The 16538-nt window shown below is 52.6% G+C and overlaps 1 protein-coding gene across 1 annotated transcript; it reads left to right on the plus strand.

Moving 5' to 3' along the window:
* The first annotated feature begins 9013 nt into the window (after positions 1-9013).
* On the plus strand, positions 9014-12103 carry INAFM2 (InaF motif containing 2). The gene has a single exon (XM_081049861.1). The coding sequence runs from the start codon at positions 9475-9477 to the stop codon at positions 9934-9936; it is 462 nt and encodes a 153-aa protein (XP_080905987.1). The 5' UTR covers positions 9014-9474; the 3' UTR covers positions 9937-12103.
* Positions 12104-16538: the final 4435 nt, after the last annotated feature.

Raw genomic sequence — 16538 nt, forward strand, 5'->3', positions numbered from 1 at the left:
GGCCTGGTCAGCTCGCAGCAGGGGCCCCCCAGCCCCCAGGGTGGTCCCTGGTCAGAAGCTGCTGGGGGGCTGGAGAAGGAACAACATGGAGCCAGCAGGGATACTGTTGCCCAGGTGGGACTGAGGGGAGGACGCAACAAGGTCACAGGCGAAGGGACCCCACAGAGGTTGGGTCCAAAACACAGGGGTCTCTCCCAGAGCCTGAGGGCGCTGGGACCAAGCTGGAGGTGGGAGCTGAGGGTGGGGCAGGGCCCAGGTAGGATCGAGTGTTTTGAATAAGCAAAGTTTGCTGAACACCCAGCTCTTCTTTCTCAATGCTTCCTCCCCATGAAAATGAGGTGCAAGTGAGGCAATCACGCCCTTACCTACTACATGAGACGCTCTCCACTTGGCCGTCTGGGCCTGGCTGAGACCTAGAACCTCCACTGACCCCTCAACACACAGTAGTTTGAGCAACCTTGGCCACCAGCTTCCATTGGGCTCTCTTGCCAGGCTCCCTCCTCCGCTCTATGCACAGACGTGCGGTGAGAACACTTGAGGCAGGAGGCTGCTTGGAGAGGCCTCAGCTCTGCTTACCTGCTCAGGGTGTATGGCCCTAACGTGGCCTCGGCCCAGGGAGCTCAGTCCCAGCCCAGCTCAGCTAACCCACTTCCTCTTGCTTAACCTGATCTGCTTATCACCCTTGTTAATTCAACTGGGGGAGCAAGGAGCTCTGCCCAGGACTTCCTTCCCCTCTCAGGGCCTGGCTTTCTGTCCCAGGTTCTGCCACAGCCTTTGTGCCACCCCCTGACAACTATGGGACCCTGGCTCAGGCCCTAGAACTGTCTCTGCTGGCCAGTCTGGGTCAGGGCAGGGTGATAAGGGCCAGTGGGGACCGAAGCTAAGGGGATTCCTAGCACAAAAATAATGACTAGGAAGACAATTTTAGGGCCATTGGGGTGGAGCATGGAGCGAGGCCTGACTGAGCCTGTGGAAGCAGCAAGGAAATCCTCCAGTTTCCTTGCCCTTTGCCCTCAGGACTCTTCTCTCCCCTCCCTCCACACCCTAATGTCTCCCATCTCTCTTCCCCCATCCCTTCAGCTGGGGGCCCCTCTGGGGGCCCTTAGCTGTTCCAAGCCGCTCCCTGGGATCAGGTTCCCTCCGTCTGTTTGAATGGATTTTGCAAGGGAAATCCCTGCCCCTTCCCAAAGCCCCTGCACCTGTCACCTGCAGCCAGCCCTGATCCTGCACCCAAATTCCCCTCCCTCTTATCTGCCCTGCAGCCACCAGCCTTCTCTCCTCTTTGGGCCTGGAAAGACAAACCACCCCCCTTGGCCTGGAGAGGGGAAAGGACGGGCTCCTCTCATTTTATAGGATTGGGGTGCCACAGGAAAGCAAGGAGTTCGATTTCTTTACTCTGATCCTTTCACTCTCTGAAGGTTGAGGCTCTAAATCCACAGAATAAATCTTCACCCATTTTTACCCAGGGATAGTACTGCTTGGACCCAGTTCTTGAGACCCCTCCCCCCCACACAGCTGTAGCTTCCATGGGGCCTGTACTCTCCTGCTCACATCCTACAAAGCAGCCCTCAGAATGCAGGAAATCCACACATTAGGGAAGATGAGAAAACCTTCTTGAAAGGGCTTTTTTTCCTCTTAAAAGTACTGTTAGGTTTTTTTAAATGTGGGTTGACACAAAAAATATTGTATAAATAATGGTAGAATGTATATGGAGAAAATCAGGAGGTCACACGAATAACTAGTTTGGGAAATGTGCTTCTTAGGCTGGGCTGGCGGGGAGGTGGGGTGGGGGGCGGAAACAGTCTGCAAATCGCACTCCCAGGGCAGAACTTGGAAGGGCGAGGATGCCCCCTGCTGGGTGCATTGGGAAGCACTGTGCCTCCTGGGGAAAGGCTGGGATCCAGGGAAAGCAGACCCTTAGGGAAGTCGCTGGAGGGTGTGTGTCAGTTGTGATCTGCGGAGGGGCATATGCTGTAGAGTTTGGCATGTGTAAGTGTTGGGCCATAGAAGCACTAAGAACTTACAGGCAACTCGCTGTTGTCTCCTAGGGAGATGCTGGTGGCCTGGAGCCTGGGAGACGATCCAGAATTCACTTGCTCACTTGGCAGCTTTGTGTGGAGACCTTGTGCTTTGGTTTCCCATTCTGTTCATCAGAGAAGTTCAGTGGTAGGAATTGAACTCAGATCTTCAGGTGACCCAGTTACAAGCCAAACAAGAGTCAGATTAGGTGGCTTTCTTGCCTGATGCCATGATTTTACCTGACACAACAGTGGGGTTCAGAAGCCTGGAAGCCTGTTGTAGGTGTTGGGCCAATGGCTAGCTTACTTTTGGAATGAAAACGGCTCATTTGTTACATCCTCTGGAGTCTGTTTCTCAGACGGAGTCGGACCCAGGGAGCCACACTCACGACTCTGTGAACCCAGCCACTTACTAGCTGGTTTGCCTTATCATACTTAACCTTCCTGTGCCTCAACTCTCTCGCCTATAAAATCAGGATAATAATGTCTCAAGGGATGTTGTAAGGAATAAATAATATAATGGATGTAAAATACTTAATACAGTACCTGCACATGAGCTCAATAGTAGTATTTTTTTAAGCAGATCCTGACAGGAGATATGTAGTTTTTCAGTACTTCCTCCTCAGTATATATGCTACTCTTTCCATAACAAATATCTTCACTAACTTGCTCTTTGGAGATTGGTTGTTTTTGTTTTGTTTGTCCAGCACTTTGTGTGAATCAGAGGCTGAACCCACCTTCCCCAGGCAGGCTGAGTTAGGGGTGCTCCTGGTTGTAGACTGTCCCCCAAGTGTCCAAAATTCATGAAGTGCCAACCTCTCACCACCTTTTCACCAGCACAATCCCCACAGGTGATAAAGCAGGCATGAGAATGAGGCCCAGGAGCTGTCCATCAGTCTGGCTGTACGTCCAGCTGTGGCCTCAGATCAAGCCATCCTCTGCATGCTGAGAGGTGCGTGTGGATGGAGGCAGAGACAAGGCGGGGTAGCAGGTGCTGAGATTCTAACCCCTGAGGTAGGAAGGGAGAGACAATCAAGAGTTCTCTGCAAAAGCCCAGGAGGAAGATTTTGCCTATTTCCCATGCCCAGCCCTTCTACAATCATAGAAGGAATCATCTGGGACTTCGAAGCAAAAAGGAATCAGTCCCGTGTGTATTTCCCTTTGAAGTGCCATTTTGGATCAAACTCACCTGGAAATGTAACTAAGTGAACACTGGATCCACCTTTAGGAAACCCACATTTTAGTCTCAACCAGAGCAAAGGTTTGCTGTGTGATCTCGGCAGGTTACCTGAACTCTCCGATCTGTTAAGCTTTTGATCATTTCTAAGATTCTTTCCAGCTCTAAAAATCTCTCTTTCCAATCCAAAGGGCCAATCTTGTCACTTTTATTTCCTGCCGTTCCTCTGAGAGATGGCAAACCTAGAAATGAGAGGTACAGATGGCAGGAAAGGATTGCCCCCTATGCTAGCAGGGCATTCTTGGACACAGTCCAAGAATCATCTTCTCTGCCTCTGTTTATCTGTGAAATGGGCCCATTAGACGATGTCCTTCTCCAGGTAGGCATGGTGCATTGCACATGTGGAATGCCCCCAGAACAGACTGATTGTTTCTATCCTTACTCCTGTTCATCCATCTCTTTCTTTATCAGGACCTGGGCAAAGCCACAGTGAACAAGCCCCTCAACTATGTGAATAGCATGAAGCCAATGAGAACAGGAAATATGTTGTGAGACACGTTCAGGATCCCCAAACATCCTAACCTGCTGGAGTAACAGCCTGAACCCCAAAGGTGAAATGAACAGGGCTTAACTGAGACATCTGGGCTTGGCTCCAAGGCACTGACTGTACAAACACAGGGTGGGGAAGTGGTGGCTTAGCAGAGCATGTGTGAATAAAACTGAGTATTTTTGCTGACAGACAGTTCCATGAGTCAAATAAAAAGGTTGCCAGAAAAGCTGATGGACTCTTAACCTGCTGAGTTGAAGTTGAGTACTGAACCCAGTGATCCTCCATCTTGACATCAATCAGAATTGTCTGGTAACACTGTGCATTCCTTGTTGTTCAGAGACCCTCTGAATCAGGACCTGGGATGGGTGTATGGGCAGAGGGGAAGGAAAGTGAGAAGTGTGGATTTCCACAGAGTTTCACTCTTGGTTGCAATGTGTAACCAGGGCTCTAGAATCAACAAAGACAGTCCCATTCTCATTCTTGACATGTCAGACCACATCTGATGTACTCTGGCACTTTGATTTTGTTGCTTCATTGTGGGGAAACACACAGCTAGAGGACATTTAGTGGAGGGCAGGTGGAATTTAGGATTCCCGCAATGCTCTGTGAGGACTGCTGAAGGGAACCATGGCATAGAAGACACAGCTGGCCAGGAGGTCTACCTTCGGATGGATGAGACTTGTTCTCTGAGGTCCCAAGATTAGAATCTTAGGTGACTTAGGTGACTGTCTTACATCAGGTTTCTCATGACACATTATGAGACAGAGATTTGCTTGCAAGAAGTTTATTGGGAGCTGCTCGCAAACACAACGCAACACATTTGAGGCAGTGGAGGAGTCCGGATTGAACAGAAGAAGAAATTGATGAGTGATGCAGCCACAGCAAAGGAGGTCCCCACAGGGACGTCTGGGGTTGGGATGACCCTTCAGAGCTGCCCCGACTGAAGCAAGAGGGCTGGACCTCTGAATCCTCACACTGACCAGGCAGATGAACCCTAGGAAGGGCTCGTGAAGCCCGGTAAGGCAGTTCCCTTTGGAAATGCCCACGGAGAGACTCAGCTAGGCGCCATTAGCAGCCTACATTCCTGGCAACTGGGAGATAAGTTTCTTGGTCCCAAAGGCAGGATCTGGGTGATGCACCATAGCACCAATGACATACCCCTCTTGGCACAGCTCCGACTTACTGGCCTCATTTGGCGAGCTCACTCTGCACAGTTCTGGTGACCACTTTCTCTGGGAAGTTTACAGGAAGGTAAGTAGGAGGAAATAGCGCCCCCACTACTGAAGCTTGTCTTGGTGTCACAACTGACATTCAGCATTCTCCCCACCCCGTTACCTATTCTAGATTCTGCCTTCAGCTTGTACCTGTGCTGGTCTAGATGGCTTACTTGGCATTCCCGGGGGATCTAAGCCCCGATTACCATGCCCTTCTCAAACCAAGCTTCTGAATTTGTCCACTTACTATCAAAATTGGGCAAGGGAATACCAAGAGACACCCCAGTGGATCACCTGGGTGCCAAACATATTTTTCCCTAATCCCCCTATGTAGTAGCAGCTCTATCTCTTCTAAAGGATCAGAGTCAAGCGCCCCTGCCAGGAAGTGACTCCTTTCTTTGCCTGCTGGTCTCTTGGCACAAGGACTCTGAAGGACAGAAAGCAGCCACACTGAATGTTTATGGGATTCTTGTTCTGTCCCCTGTGGAAGTGTTCTGCCTCTGGGACCCAGATTCTCTAAACCCAGAGAGCCTGGAACTGTATGAATAGGAACCACAAATTGCCCTCCCCCAAGGGTCACTGGGAGTGATGGTAAGTGAGGTTATTCCTCCTTCCACCCCTCATTTCCTAGACCTCTCTATTTTAGCTGTTGAGCCATAGCACCATATTATAGTTAGTGAATAGGGTGCATACTGCAGGCCAGAGCACGGAGTCCCATCATCTCTAAAATAGTGCTTCAGCGTCATCTTTGAAAAGTTGTTCTTTTACTCTATCAACTCTATTCACCAGCGGGCAGCAAAGTATGAGACATACCAAGAAGATTCCACGACCATGTGCCCACTCTTTTGCTATGACGTGGGACACTTGGTCTGACGCAAAGTGATGTGAGGTCCCATGTCAGTGAATCAAACACTCTAAGCCCTCAGAGAGTGGTGCTGGTTGAGGCCTTTAGCAGGAAAGAGAAACCCGTATCTAGAATATATGCCAGTTCAAGTCAAGATGAATCACTAATTGTTCCAGAGTAACTACCTGATAGCTTGTTGTGAGACAAATGAGACAAGGAAGGTAAGCGCCGGGCACATAATAAGGGTGTGCATGTCGCTGCTATTACAGTTGGTCAGAACTTTCCAAAGCCTGAGAAGGCTGCCATAAGGAGCAGACAGGTATACCACCATGGAGGGTCTTTTAGCCGACACTGGAGAGTGCTCCATAGGGGTGTTGTGGAGGAGAGTCTAGGGTGGTGGAGGCATTTACAAAAGATGACCTTTGGGGCCTGTTCTGTCCCCACAGTGACTTGATTCTCTGACTTCTCTGACTCTGCCTACCCTTGGAGGGGGAGGCACTCAGAGAAGCATATTCACTTTCGGGCCACCAGGGGGCCACTTCGTTGCCTGCGAGAGGAATATACTAATGGTTTCTTAATGGCTCAGGCACCAGGGAGATTAGGCTCAATTATATCTGAAAGCAATTTGAGTTCCTAGGGTAAAAGACACTGTGTAAATCCACATAATAAATAGGGCTTATTGACGATAGGTTAAAGAATCTGGCACTGTTTAGTTTGGGGGAAAATAGGGCAGGAGAAATTGAATAACGGCTTCAAGTATATTTATTCTTAGTATAGAAAAGCGACATGCTGTTTTCTGCAAGTACTGAGAACCAAGCAAGAGGAAAGTTTAATTTGCAACCGAAGAAATATAGAGTGCGTTCACGAAAGAGGGTATCGGGAGGCTTTGGGTTGGCCTCACCTGGGATCTTGCAGAATAATTCACCGTGGTATAGTTGGTATGATCGGTCCTGCCGGGAAAGCCGGAGAGCGGGGGAGAGAAGAGAAGACAACACACAGAGGCCATTCAGGAAGTTTCGCTGAACAAGCCACCCTGCTCGATGGGCTCTGACTGACCTGGGAGGAGGACAAGGAAGGAGTGGTTGTCTTTTCTCCTCCATCAGCCCGCAGAAGACAATACACATTCCACTTTGCCAATGTCCTTGAAATTTCTCAGAGAGTGAAACGTCAGGCTGCTCCTGGAAATAGCATCCAGTCGGCCACTGCTGGCGGCTCCCTCACACCTGGGACTCCGGCCTGAGAGCCAGGGGCTGGCTGAGAGGCCTTTGGTTCCCTTGGCCATCAGCTCTCGGCTCTGACGGCCACTTGACTGCTGCGTGGCTGAGGCGGCAGGGCAGCAGTGTTGGGGAGGGACTTCCTCATAAAGGGGCGCGGTGTCCGGAAGCCACAGGTTCCTGTGGAGGAGGAGGGGAAGTGGGAAAGGCAGAGGGGGTCCTGCCGCACGGGGTCAGGAGCCAGGGGGCAGGACTGGGGGGCGGGGCTCGCCCACTGACGCCCATCAGGACCACAGTCCTTTCACCACACACACGCACACACACACACACACTCACACACACAGGCACACACACACACAGGCACACACACAGGCACACACACACACAGGCACACACACAGGCACACACACTCACACACAGGCACACACACAGGCACACACACACAGGCACACACACTCACACACTCACACACTCACGCACACGCACACACAGGCACACACACTCACACACACAGGCACACACACACACTCACACACACAGGCACACACACACTCACACACTCACGCACACGCACACACACACACACAGGCACACACACAGGCGCACACACACACACTCACACACACACAGGCGCATACACACACACTCACACAGGCACACACACACACTCACACACACAGGCACACACACACTCACACACACAGGCGCACACACACACTCACACACACAGGCATACACACACACTCACACACACTCACACACAGGCACACACACAGGCACACACACACAGGCACACACACTCACACACACAGGCACACACACACACTCACACACACAGGCACACACACACTCACACACACAGGCGCACACACACACACAGGCACACACACGCGCACACACACACACACACAGGCACACACGCGCGCACACACACACTCACACACACTCACACACAGGCACTCACTCACACACACACACACACACACGCACAGCTCCTACACCCACGAGACACCCAGGCGGTCCACACACCCAGCTCTGGAAACACAGGAAGTAGGATTCAAGGAGGGGGGAGTCAGAAATTCTGGAAAGCCTTGTAGAGAGGGAATGAGAAGAGAAGGCAGGAGAGAGGAGGGCGGAAGGAGCAGGAAGGCACAGGGGACACCGGCTACGGAGAGACGGAGCTTGGAGGGGGTCGTCAGCACCGACCCGAGGGAGGACAAACCTCCCACGGAAGGAAGGGACGAGGGAAGAACCGCGCCGGCTCTGAGGCCCGGTGAGGACCAGAGAGGGGAACCGCTGTGGGAGCGGCTCCGCGGGTTCGGGGCCGCCCCTTGACCTGGGAGTCGGAAGCCCCAAAAAGCGGGTCCTGAGAGCCGTTGCCAACTTGGGCGCTCGGGTGGGAGGCGAGCCTGGAAGAAGAGCTGAGCGCGTGGTGCTGTCCCGGAAGCTCTGTGCGCTCTGGGCAGCCCGACTGCGGGCTCAGACAACGAGGAGTCGGGAAGCCCCGGCGGGACCGGGACGGGGGTGGCGCCGGCGGGGAGGGGGCGCGACCAGCCGTGACCGCCGTGGGATCCCAGCTCCGGGTGCTTGTCTGCCTCCGGCCCAGGCTCGCTAGGTGTAAAAGAGTATGTGGAGCGGGGCGCCCGCCGACAGCACGAGCGTGGCATCACCACCACTCGGGGGTAAAGTGAGGGCTGGGGCCGAAGCCGCTGCTGCCTTCCCACCTGTCACTCCAGACAGTCCTGGAAAGGAGAGGCGGCGGGGTTGACAGCTCCGCGCCGGGACCGCCCCTCCACGCCCCCTCCCAGTCCCGCACTCCGCCCCGAACGACACGGTTCCCCTTTTAAAGCAGCGCCCAGGCTCCCCCCCTCCCGGAGCCAGCCCGCGCGGAGCGGCGGCGACGTCGCCCTTTTAAGGACCAGCCTCCTTTAACTCTCTCGTGACGGGGCGTCCCGGCGGGGCTCGCGGCGCGGGACTGAGGCCCGCCTCCCCGCGCGGCACTTCCGGACCCCGGCGTCGCCCTTTTAAGAGGCCGCCCCCAGCAGCGCTCTCCCCGCCCCTGTGGCCGGCGCGCCAGGCGGGGGAGCCGGGCTGGAGCGCAGCGCGCGGTCGGCGCGGCCACTGGAGACCGGGCGGCCGGCGGCCGGGCAGGCGGCGGCGGCGGCGGATGGGGACGCGGAGCCGGGCGGCTGTGGCGGCTGTGGCTGTGGCGGCGGCCGGGAAGCAGCTGACGGGCCGGCGGCGGCGGCGGCGCTGGCGGCGGTGACTGGTCCAGGCCCCGGCGGCAGCTGCGGCGACGCGGTGGCGGGCTGCGAGCGGGCGGCGTGAGGAGCGGCGGCGGAGCGCGGAGCGGCCGGAACCGAGGGCGCCGGGCTGCCCCCTGCTCAGTCCTCGCTGGCCGTCAGGCCCCCTCCCGCCGGGGCCGTGGAGCACCGGGGCAAAGGCCGGGGCCCCCCAATGAAGGAGCGCGACGCGGCTCCGGCCGAGCGGGGCAAGCCGGCCACCTACACCGGGGACAAGAAGGCGAAGATGGCGGCCAAGACCAACAAGAAGTGGGTCCGGCTCGCCACCGTGTTCGCCTACGTGCTCTCCGTGTCGCTGGCCGCCATCGTGCTCGCCGTCTACTACAGCCTCATCTGGCAGCCGGTGGGCGCCGGGACCTCGGGGGGAGCCGCCGGCCCGCCCCCCGGCGGCTCCAACGCCACTGGCCCGTCCGGGACTTCGGGGGCGACTGCAGCGGGGCCCAGTGCCACCGGGCCGTCCAGCCGCCAGGCGCCGCGCGACGCGCCCCCGCTGCAGGCGGCGCGGCCCGAGCCTCCCGGGCCCTCTGCCGACAGCCCCCGGGCCGCGCCTCTGGAGCGGCCGCGGGGTCCCGAGGAGGACGAGGAGGACGCGGCGGCGGCGCCGTGGAGTCGTTGAACCCCACCACCCGGGGGAGGCCGGGAACCATCCTCCCCGAGCCCGGAGACTGGACTTTGCAGCGGGACGCGGCGGGGCGCCCCGGGAGTGACCCTCAGGAAGTGAACGCCCCCTTTCCCCCGACGATCGCCAGCTCGCCCCGGGGGCGAGTGCCCTGAAGCCCGACCTTCAGCCGAGGGACCACGATCCGCCAGGGACTCGGGGTTTGGTCTTCCCGGGATCGCGCTGCGGCGCCAGGGCCCTGAGCCGTAAGGGGGTGGGGGGAGGGGTGGGGAGGTCCCAGCACCGAACCCTTCTGCGCGGCTCGGTTCACTCTTGTGTCTCCTACGTGCAGGGGTGACTCCGGCTTCACCCCCAAGACTCAGGGGAAGGAGGGAGCTGTAGGGGCTTTGAAATAAGCTGACGCTCTCGCAAGGGTGAGGGCACCAAAAGTAGTGGAGCTCAGGTACGTCAACCTAGTTGCAGTGGCCACAAATGCATTTAATTTATAGATCCCTGTATATAGTTGTTGACATATGCACTAGATGCTATAATTACATAGAAATATATATATCCTCCCAAACCCCGGGTAGCTACTGACTGATGGGGTCAAGCAAGGGCTATTTGCTGGTCCCCAAAGTGCAGCTAGCCAGAGGGCACAAACACTTTTTTCCATCACCCACTCTTTCCCCTATTCCCCTTCCTATTTCAGAAAGATAGGTTTATGACACAAAAGAGTATAATCATTCTTGGACTTATTGAAAGGACAATGGAAACCCTTAGGAGAGAAGTAGAAGCAGTTTAGAGAGGGTGCAGTGTGTGCTGATCCCCTCCTCTTCCCACCCTAGTGCCCTCACCCAAGCGGTTTCCTGTTGCAGCCCTAAGTATCTGGATATGGGCCAGGGAAGAAGGAAGGGAAAGAGCAATGCCTCTGCTTCAATCCTTGACCTTCTTCTCACAGTTTTTTAGAAAGAGCAAGCTTTTGTAAGTAGAGTGACTCACAATTGTTTTATCTTTTTTTTCCTGCTCAAGATCTTGTCTTGTTCCAGTAAACACCCTAGCCTTCCCTCTGTCCTGAACCTGCAGTGATAATGTAGCCCTGTGATTAGGATAAAACCAGAGCTTTGAGCATGTTCTCTGGGTTTGAGTTGTATTATGGAGCAGTAAAGGCTAAAAGGTTCAAACTCAGGATTGTGCTTTGATAGCCAGTTAGTAGACCAGTCTTGGGAACATTAAATTGGCTTGTCTTTACCTCTCCCAGTAAACCCTACTTCTATGCAGCCTATATTTTTATTGAGATGAGTAACATCAAGGGAAATGACATATGTATAGCTCTGGGACAGCAAGAATTATACGCCCTCAATTCAGATTCCATTTTCTTCTGCCACTTGCTTTTAGGCAATTGAGTGTAGGTCGTGACAAGATATCAAACCCCTTAGTGTTTCCTTTTTGGGAAATGAGGCACTTTTTTTAAAAAAGACAAAAATTTATCCACCTGAGTCCTGAAACAGTTTGTCTCTCCAGTTTTCTGGCCTGCACTCTAGTTAGCTTTGATCCAAGTTTATAGGACAAACAGCCTTGCTTTAAGCCATGTCCTGTCTTGGGCAAGATAGCAGCTGAGCTGTCATAGCCTAGGGGCAGGCTGGTAGCACCCCCAAGGTGTCTTTGGCTGGAGAAGACTTCTGAGCAGCTTACTTGACTTTTGTCATTAGAAAGCCGCTGAGGTCTTTTTAAATTTTTGGTGGGGGTCTGGAGGGAAGAAACATAAAATGCCACTTTATAACTCCAATAATAGCCTGTGATTTATATTTATTGTGTGAATTTTTAGTCCTATATTTTAATATTTGTAAATTGATCTTATTCCAAGAATCCTTTGAACTTGCAGGAGACCATCTGGGAGTCCAATCCCCTGTCCCCATCCTGACCCCTGTATTCTGGACTGTTGAATCCACTTTGGGATGGATCAAAGGGTCTAGAGAGACCACTTGTAGGTCCAGCTGCTGGCCTCCTGACTCTCTAAAGCCTTCACTGGAATTGGGACATTAGCTCCAGCTCTAGCTGTGAACATGACCAGAGACATTATTTATAATTCAGCCATTTAAGATACACCTGTACTCAAAAAGTCTTGTATATTTTTTAAAAGTTTTATTTTTCAGGTGAACAAAAATACATTCTAAGAACTCTGTGTAAGTTGATTGTTTCTCTTTTTGAACTTCTTGGGGAAGGAGTGCAGAGGTTTGGAAGAGGAAATGGTCTGAGATGTGGTAGATGGGTGGCGATGAATTAGTGTAGGAGGAAAAAGTCATTGCCCTGGTGTTTTCTGTGCCGGATGGCTTGACTGAATTGATTAGTACGGGGTGGCAGGAATCCATCTTAGTCAGGAAGCAATGATGGGGTCGGAAGAACAGTGATATCTAGCTTTAGGTTGAAAGAAGTTCTGCTTTTACAGGGCTCTAAACAGATGCCGAGCTGAGGAAGCTAAGAGATCAGTCAGCATGCATATTAAGAATTATTACAAACATGAGCTGGGGAAGTGCTGAGGTGAGGATAAGCCGCTTGATAGCATAACTGTTCTCACCTTGAAGCCATTGGCCCCTAGATTGCTCAAGAAGTGCTAACACTGGGAAAGACACACCGAGGAGTCTGCAGTGGTTGGTCAGAGCTTTGTCTACAGTGGAGGAGGCGAGAGCCAAAGGGCTGAGAGAAGCTGTAGATTGCTTCAAAGGTGAAGCTTTTTCTACCCCTAAAGCAAACAAAAGACGTGGGTGAAAAGCACAAATATAAGGGATTAGTTATGCTGCAAAATCCATGGCAAGCAATTGAGCTCAGCTCGTTATTAGACAATGCTGCCCAGTACACACCAAGGGAGAAGCCAGTGTTGGTGGGGCCCCCTGAGGCCTGCACTTCTCCAGAGCTGTTGGGGGGGTGGCTGCTGCGCTTTTACATCACCTTGTAGTCTGCAGGGGAGCATGGAAAAAGTCCGCCCTTCTTTTATTTACCTCTTCAGCCTACACAATGGCTTTCTATGAGAGGGCTTGGTAAGGCAGAGCAGAAGGGGAGGGGAAGAGTTTCGAGGCTCTTCTAGTCAGCCCCTCCTTTCTGTAGATGGTGACATGTGGCTTTTGCAGCTTTACATGGTGGGCACATACAGCAGTGTGTACAGCAGGAACCCGTTGGCTGATGCGAAGGGCATTGTTCCACCAGAACAAGGCCCAGCTGGTGGGGAACAGTGGTCAGAATGGCTTTACTTTCAGGGGTTAGAACTTAACTGCAAAATTGTCCATCAAATTTTGAGCCAGGAAGAAGTCTGTGCAAAGGGGATTACTTTCCTGCCACTGCTTTGCACCTGTACCACCAGAACCATTTTTAGGCGTTTGCTTATACTAGAAGTTACTGCGTGCACCTATTCCTTCACAGCCTGAGTTTGAAGGAAGAGAGCCTCACCGAGTAGATATCATTTCTCTCCCCGGTGGGTGCGGAGGTGCCAGGAAGTGTTTCTCTGAAGTTTTAAGCATAAGAAATATTTTTCTTTCGAAGAGCTCTAGATTTCCCACTTCGTATGAGACCATTTTCTGTCTACCTTGTTTTCAGTTTTCACTCGGGAATTCTAAGCTAGTGTGTTCTTTCGTTCAGTATTTATATATCCTCTTTTAAAATGCTGAGTAGAGAGCATCTACTTGTTTCTACATGTTTCTTTAAGGGGAACTGAAAGGTCAGCTCTGGAACTGTAGGACTACCACAGCTATTTAAACGGAGTAATAATTGCCCTCCCCTTCCTGTCTGCAGAGAATGGAGGTATTTCTGGAACTGCAACGCAGTAACAAAAGGGCTACAGCTGTACTTTTTTTTTCTCTTTTTGGTCCCCCTCCATGGAGGGAGGGACCACAGCGGCTTTGCTCATTTCACAATGCCTGGCACAGTAGTACGTGTTCTGCGTTTGTTGATCACTGTTGGATAGCATTCTCTCTCATGTCATTGTGGTATCACTGGCATAATCCCCTGTGAACCCACCTCCATGGCCCGTAATCTGGCTGAAGGGCGTGGACTGCTAAAGAGAAGCCCTGCAAATCACAGCTGCCCTGATCATTCCAGCCGCAGTCTTTTTATTTCCAAGTTGAGGGACTTGGGCTTGGCCTGCCTGTTCTTTCCAGGCACCAGAGTCCACAGCTGTATTCCATGTGGTGCTTGATGGAGGCAGCATTGAAGATGTGACCCATTCGTTGTCTCCTCGGTCCTGGCCTAATGTTGAACTATAAATACACCTGCTCCATCGGCAGTTTTTTGGTCACATCTGTTTTACTTGCTGGCATAGCCCATGGGTTTCTACTGCCAGAAAACCTAAGTTATGCTCTTTGTTCCCTCCAGTAGCTAATTTTAACAATACAAAAACAAAAAGCTGCTTTTTACCACACACGCAGACTCTACCAAACTCTCCATCCTCTACGTGTAGAAACAGCCATGTCTTCCACAGTACACGTGAGCCACGTGGTCAGTAAGGAGCACCTAGACCATACCAGTTGCTCTGTTCTACTCTATAGACGTTTGTCAAGGTACTACTAAGGGATCAGAAAACTACCACACAGTTCTTACCCTCAAGGAATTTATAGTCATGCCAACAAGAATCTACCCTTGTTACTGCCCCTTTTTCTTCAGTAATCTGTTTTTGCAATAGCTTAACAGCAATAAGATTCCAACTTTCCTTAGTTAAACAGCAATACGATTCTGACTTTCCTTAGAATATTTTCCATAAGCCACCACCATTAATTCAAGAACTATTTATTTAGTGCCTTCAGTGGGTCACGTCAGCCTCAGAAGTCCCCAAACCAGCTTGTCCAAAAAAGCAATTACGTTGATTACCAAACATTTCCTTTTAAATATACCTCTCTGCTACCTCAGTGTTCTGTGTCACGAGTTGAGGTCTCCCCCTCGATTGTGTCCTGGAGGCCCCCTGCCCTCTGAGTTCCCTGCGGGTCAGTCTGGGCAGTGCTGTGTCATAGCCGCCAGTCTCATCCATAGACAGCTCACACCATCGTGAGGGCCTGGGTGGGAAGCAGCGCATTCTTGGGAGGGACCCCTAAACTGGAAATAGGAAATAAATCTGAGGACTCAGTCAGGGCACTGGTTATGGCCTTTGACCCCTCTCTTTCCTCCTAACCAAATGGGAATTCATGAGAGCAAATGGAGGTAATAGACGTGACGGGGCTTGGAGATCTTGGGAATAAAAGTATACACATGAGGTAATATATTTTCAAGGGGATGTCCGTCCCTTTGGGCAAAATTGATGCCTGGAAAGAAATGTGCAGGGGCAGGTAGTAAGCATTATGCCAGCACGCAGACCAGCAGCTTCACTGGGAACTTGGTAGAAATGCCATGTCGTAGGCCCCATCCCAGACCCGCTGAATGAGAAATGGAGCTCGGCGTTGTGTGTGAACTAGTCTTTGGGGTCCTTCTGATGCACACGAAAACCTGGGAAGCACTGGCAGAGACTTTCCCTCTGATCCTTAACTTAGGTTTAGGGAATTTGTTTTGACAGTTTTCGAGTGGCCTTTTGATCCTCTTTCTTGTTGAAGGCAGCTGCCCTACTGAGGAGAGAGGAAACACTGTGTCCTCAGAGGTTGTGAGAAAAGGGGGGAAAGTCTCCACTGTTGGTTGTTTTTGAGGGCTGCAGGAGAACTTGCCCCGGAGAGCTTGTGAAGCCGCAGGCCTGCCAATCCTCCCTCCGTTTCCCACAAAGGTACCGATGTGTTTGCCTCACCTCCTACCCGGGGGCCTGCTGCTCCTCCAGCCAGTCCTTAAAAGGAGCAGTGGGCGCCACGTTTGTTCTTTCTGGTGCCAGGTCTGGGCTGTTTCACTTCCCCGGCGTCAAGTGGAGGCTTAATGAGAGGCTGTGACGTGGGCCAGCAGACTCGTTGAGAGAAAGCAGCCTCAGTCTGGGCCTTCTGCTGTCTCCTCTCATTGCCTTTCCCAGCCTTGAGCACCCCCTCAGTGAGGCTGTGTCCCCCAGTGTCAGTCCTTGTTGGCCCCGGTGACCTTCACTCAGAGAGACGAGCTTGCCGGGCTGTGTGCACACTGATAAATGGCGACAGTCAGAAAGAAAGTGGTTGGTGTCTTCAGTGTCTCCTATCCCCTTAGCCCCACTCCCACCCCACCTCAGTTTAGACCCAAAAATAGGAAACGGGGATTTTGCCCCTCTTTTTTATTGGGGGTGGGAGGAGTACTGTCTTTTCTTGTTACTCCCGTCCCTGAGGTGAGGTTGGAACTGTGCCTTGCTTCCAGAGATCTCCACTTACTCATCCCTTGACCATAAGAAAATACTGTCATGCTGCTCCTTTGGGTGACAAAACTTAACACGAGGCGGCATGAAGAAAACCATCAAGGCGTTCGTTTGGGAGGGAAATAGTAAAGAAGCAAAACCTGGTGGGACTTGATGAGCTCGCTACTGATGCGAACAGAGGAAACGCGGGACCGATCTGAGCCGTGGGAGCCAGTGTGTGACGTCAGGGGCAACGCGTAGGACATCCCTGTGGTCCCACTGGGCATGGAGGCAGGGCACTCCCTGTAAGAGCAGGGTCACTTCCTGACGCTTTGACTCCATGAGACTCCCTGGGATTAAAGCCGCTCAC

This window comes from Rhinolophus hipposideros, assembly GCF_964194185.1.
Source record: "Rhinolophus hipposideros genome assembly, chromosome: 5".
NCBI lineage: Eukaryota > Metazoa > Chordata > Mammalia > Chiroptera > Rhinolophidae > Rhinolophus > Rhinolophus hipposideros.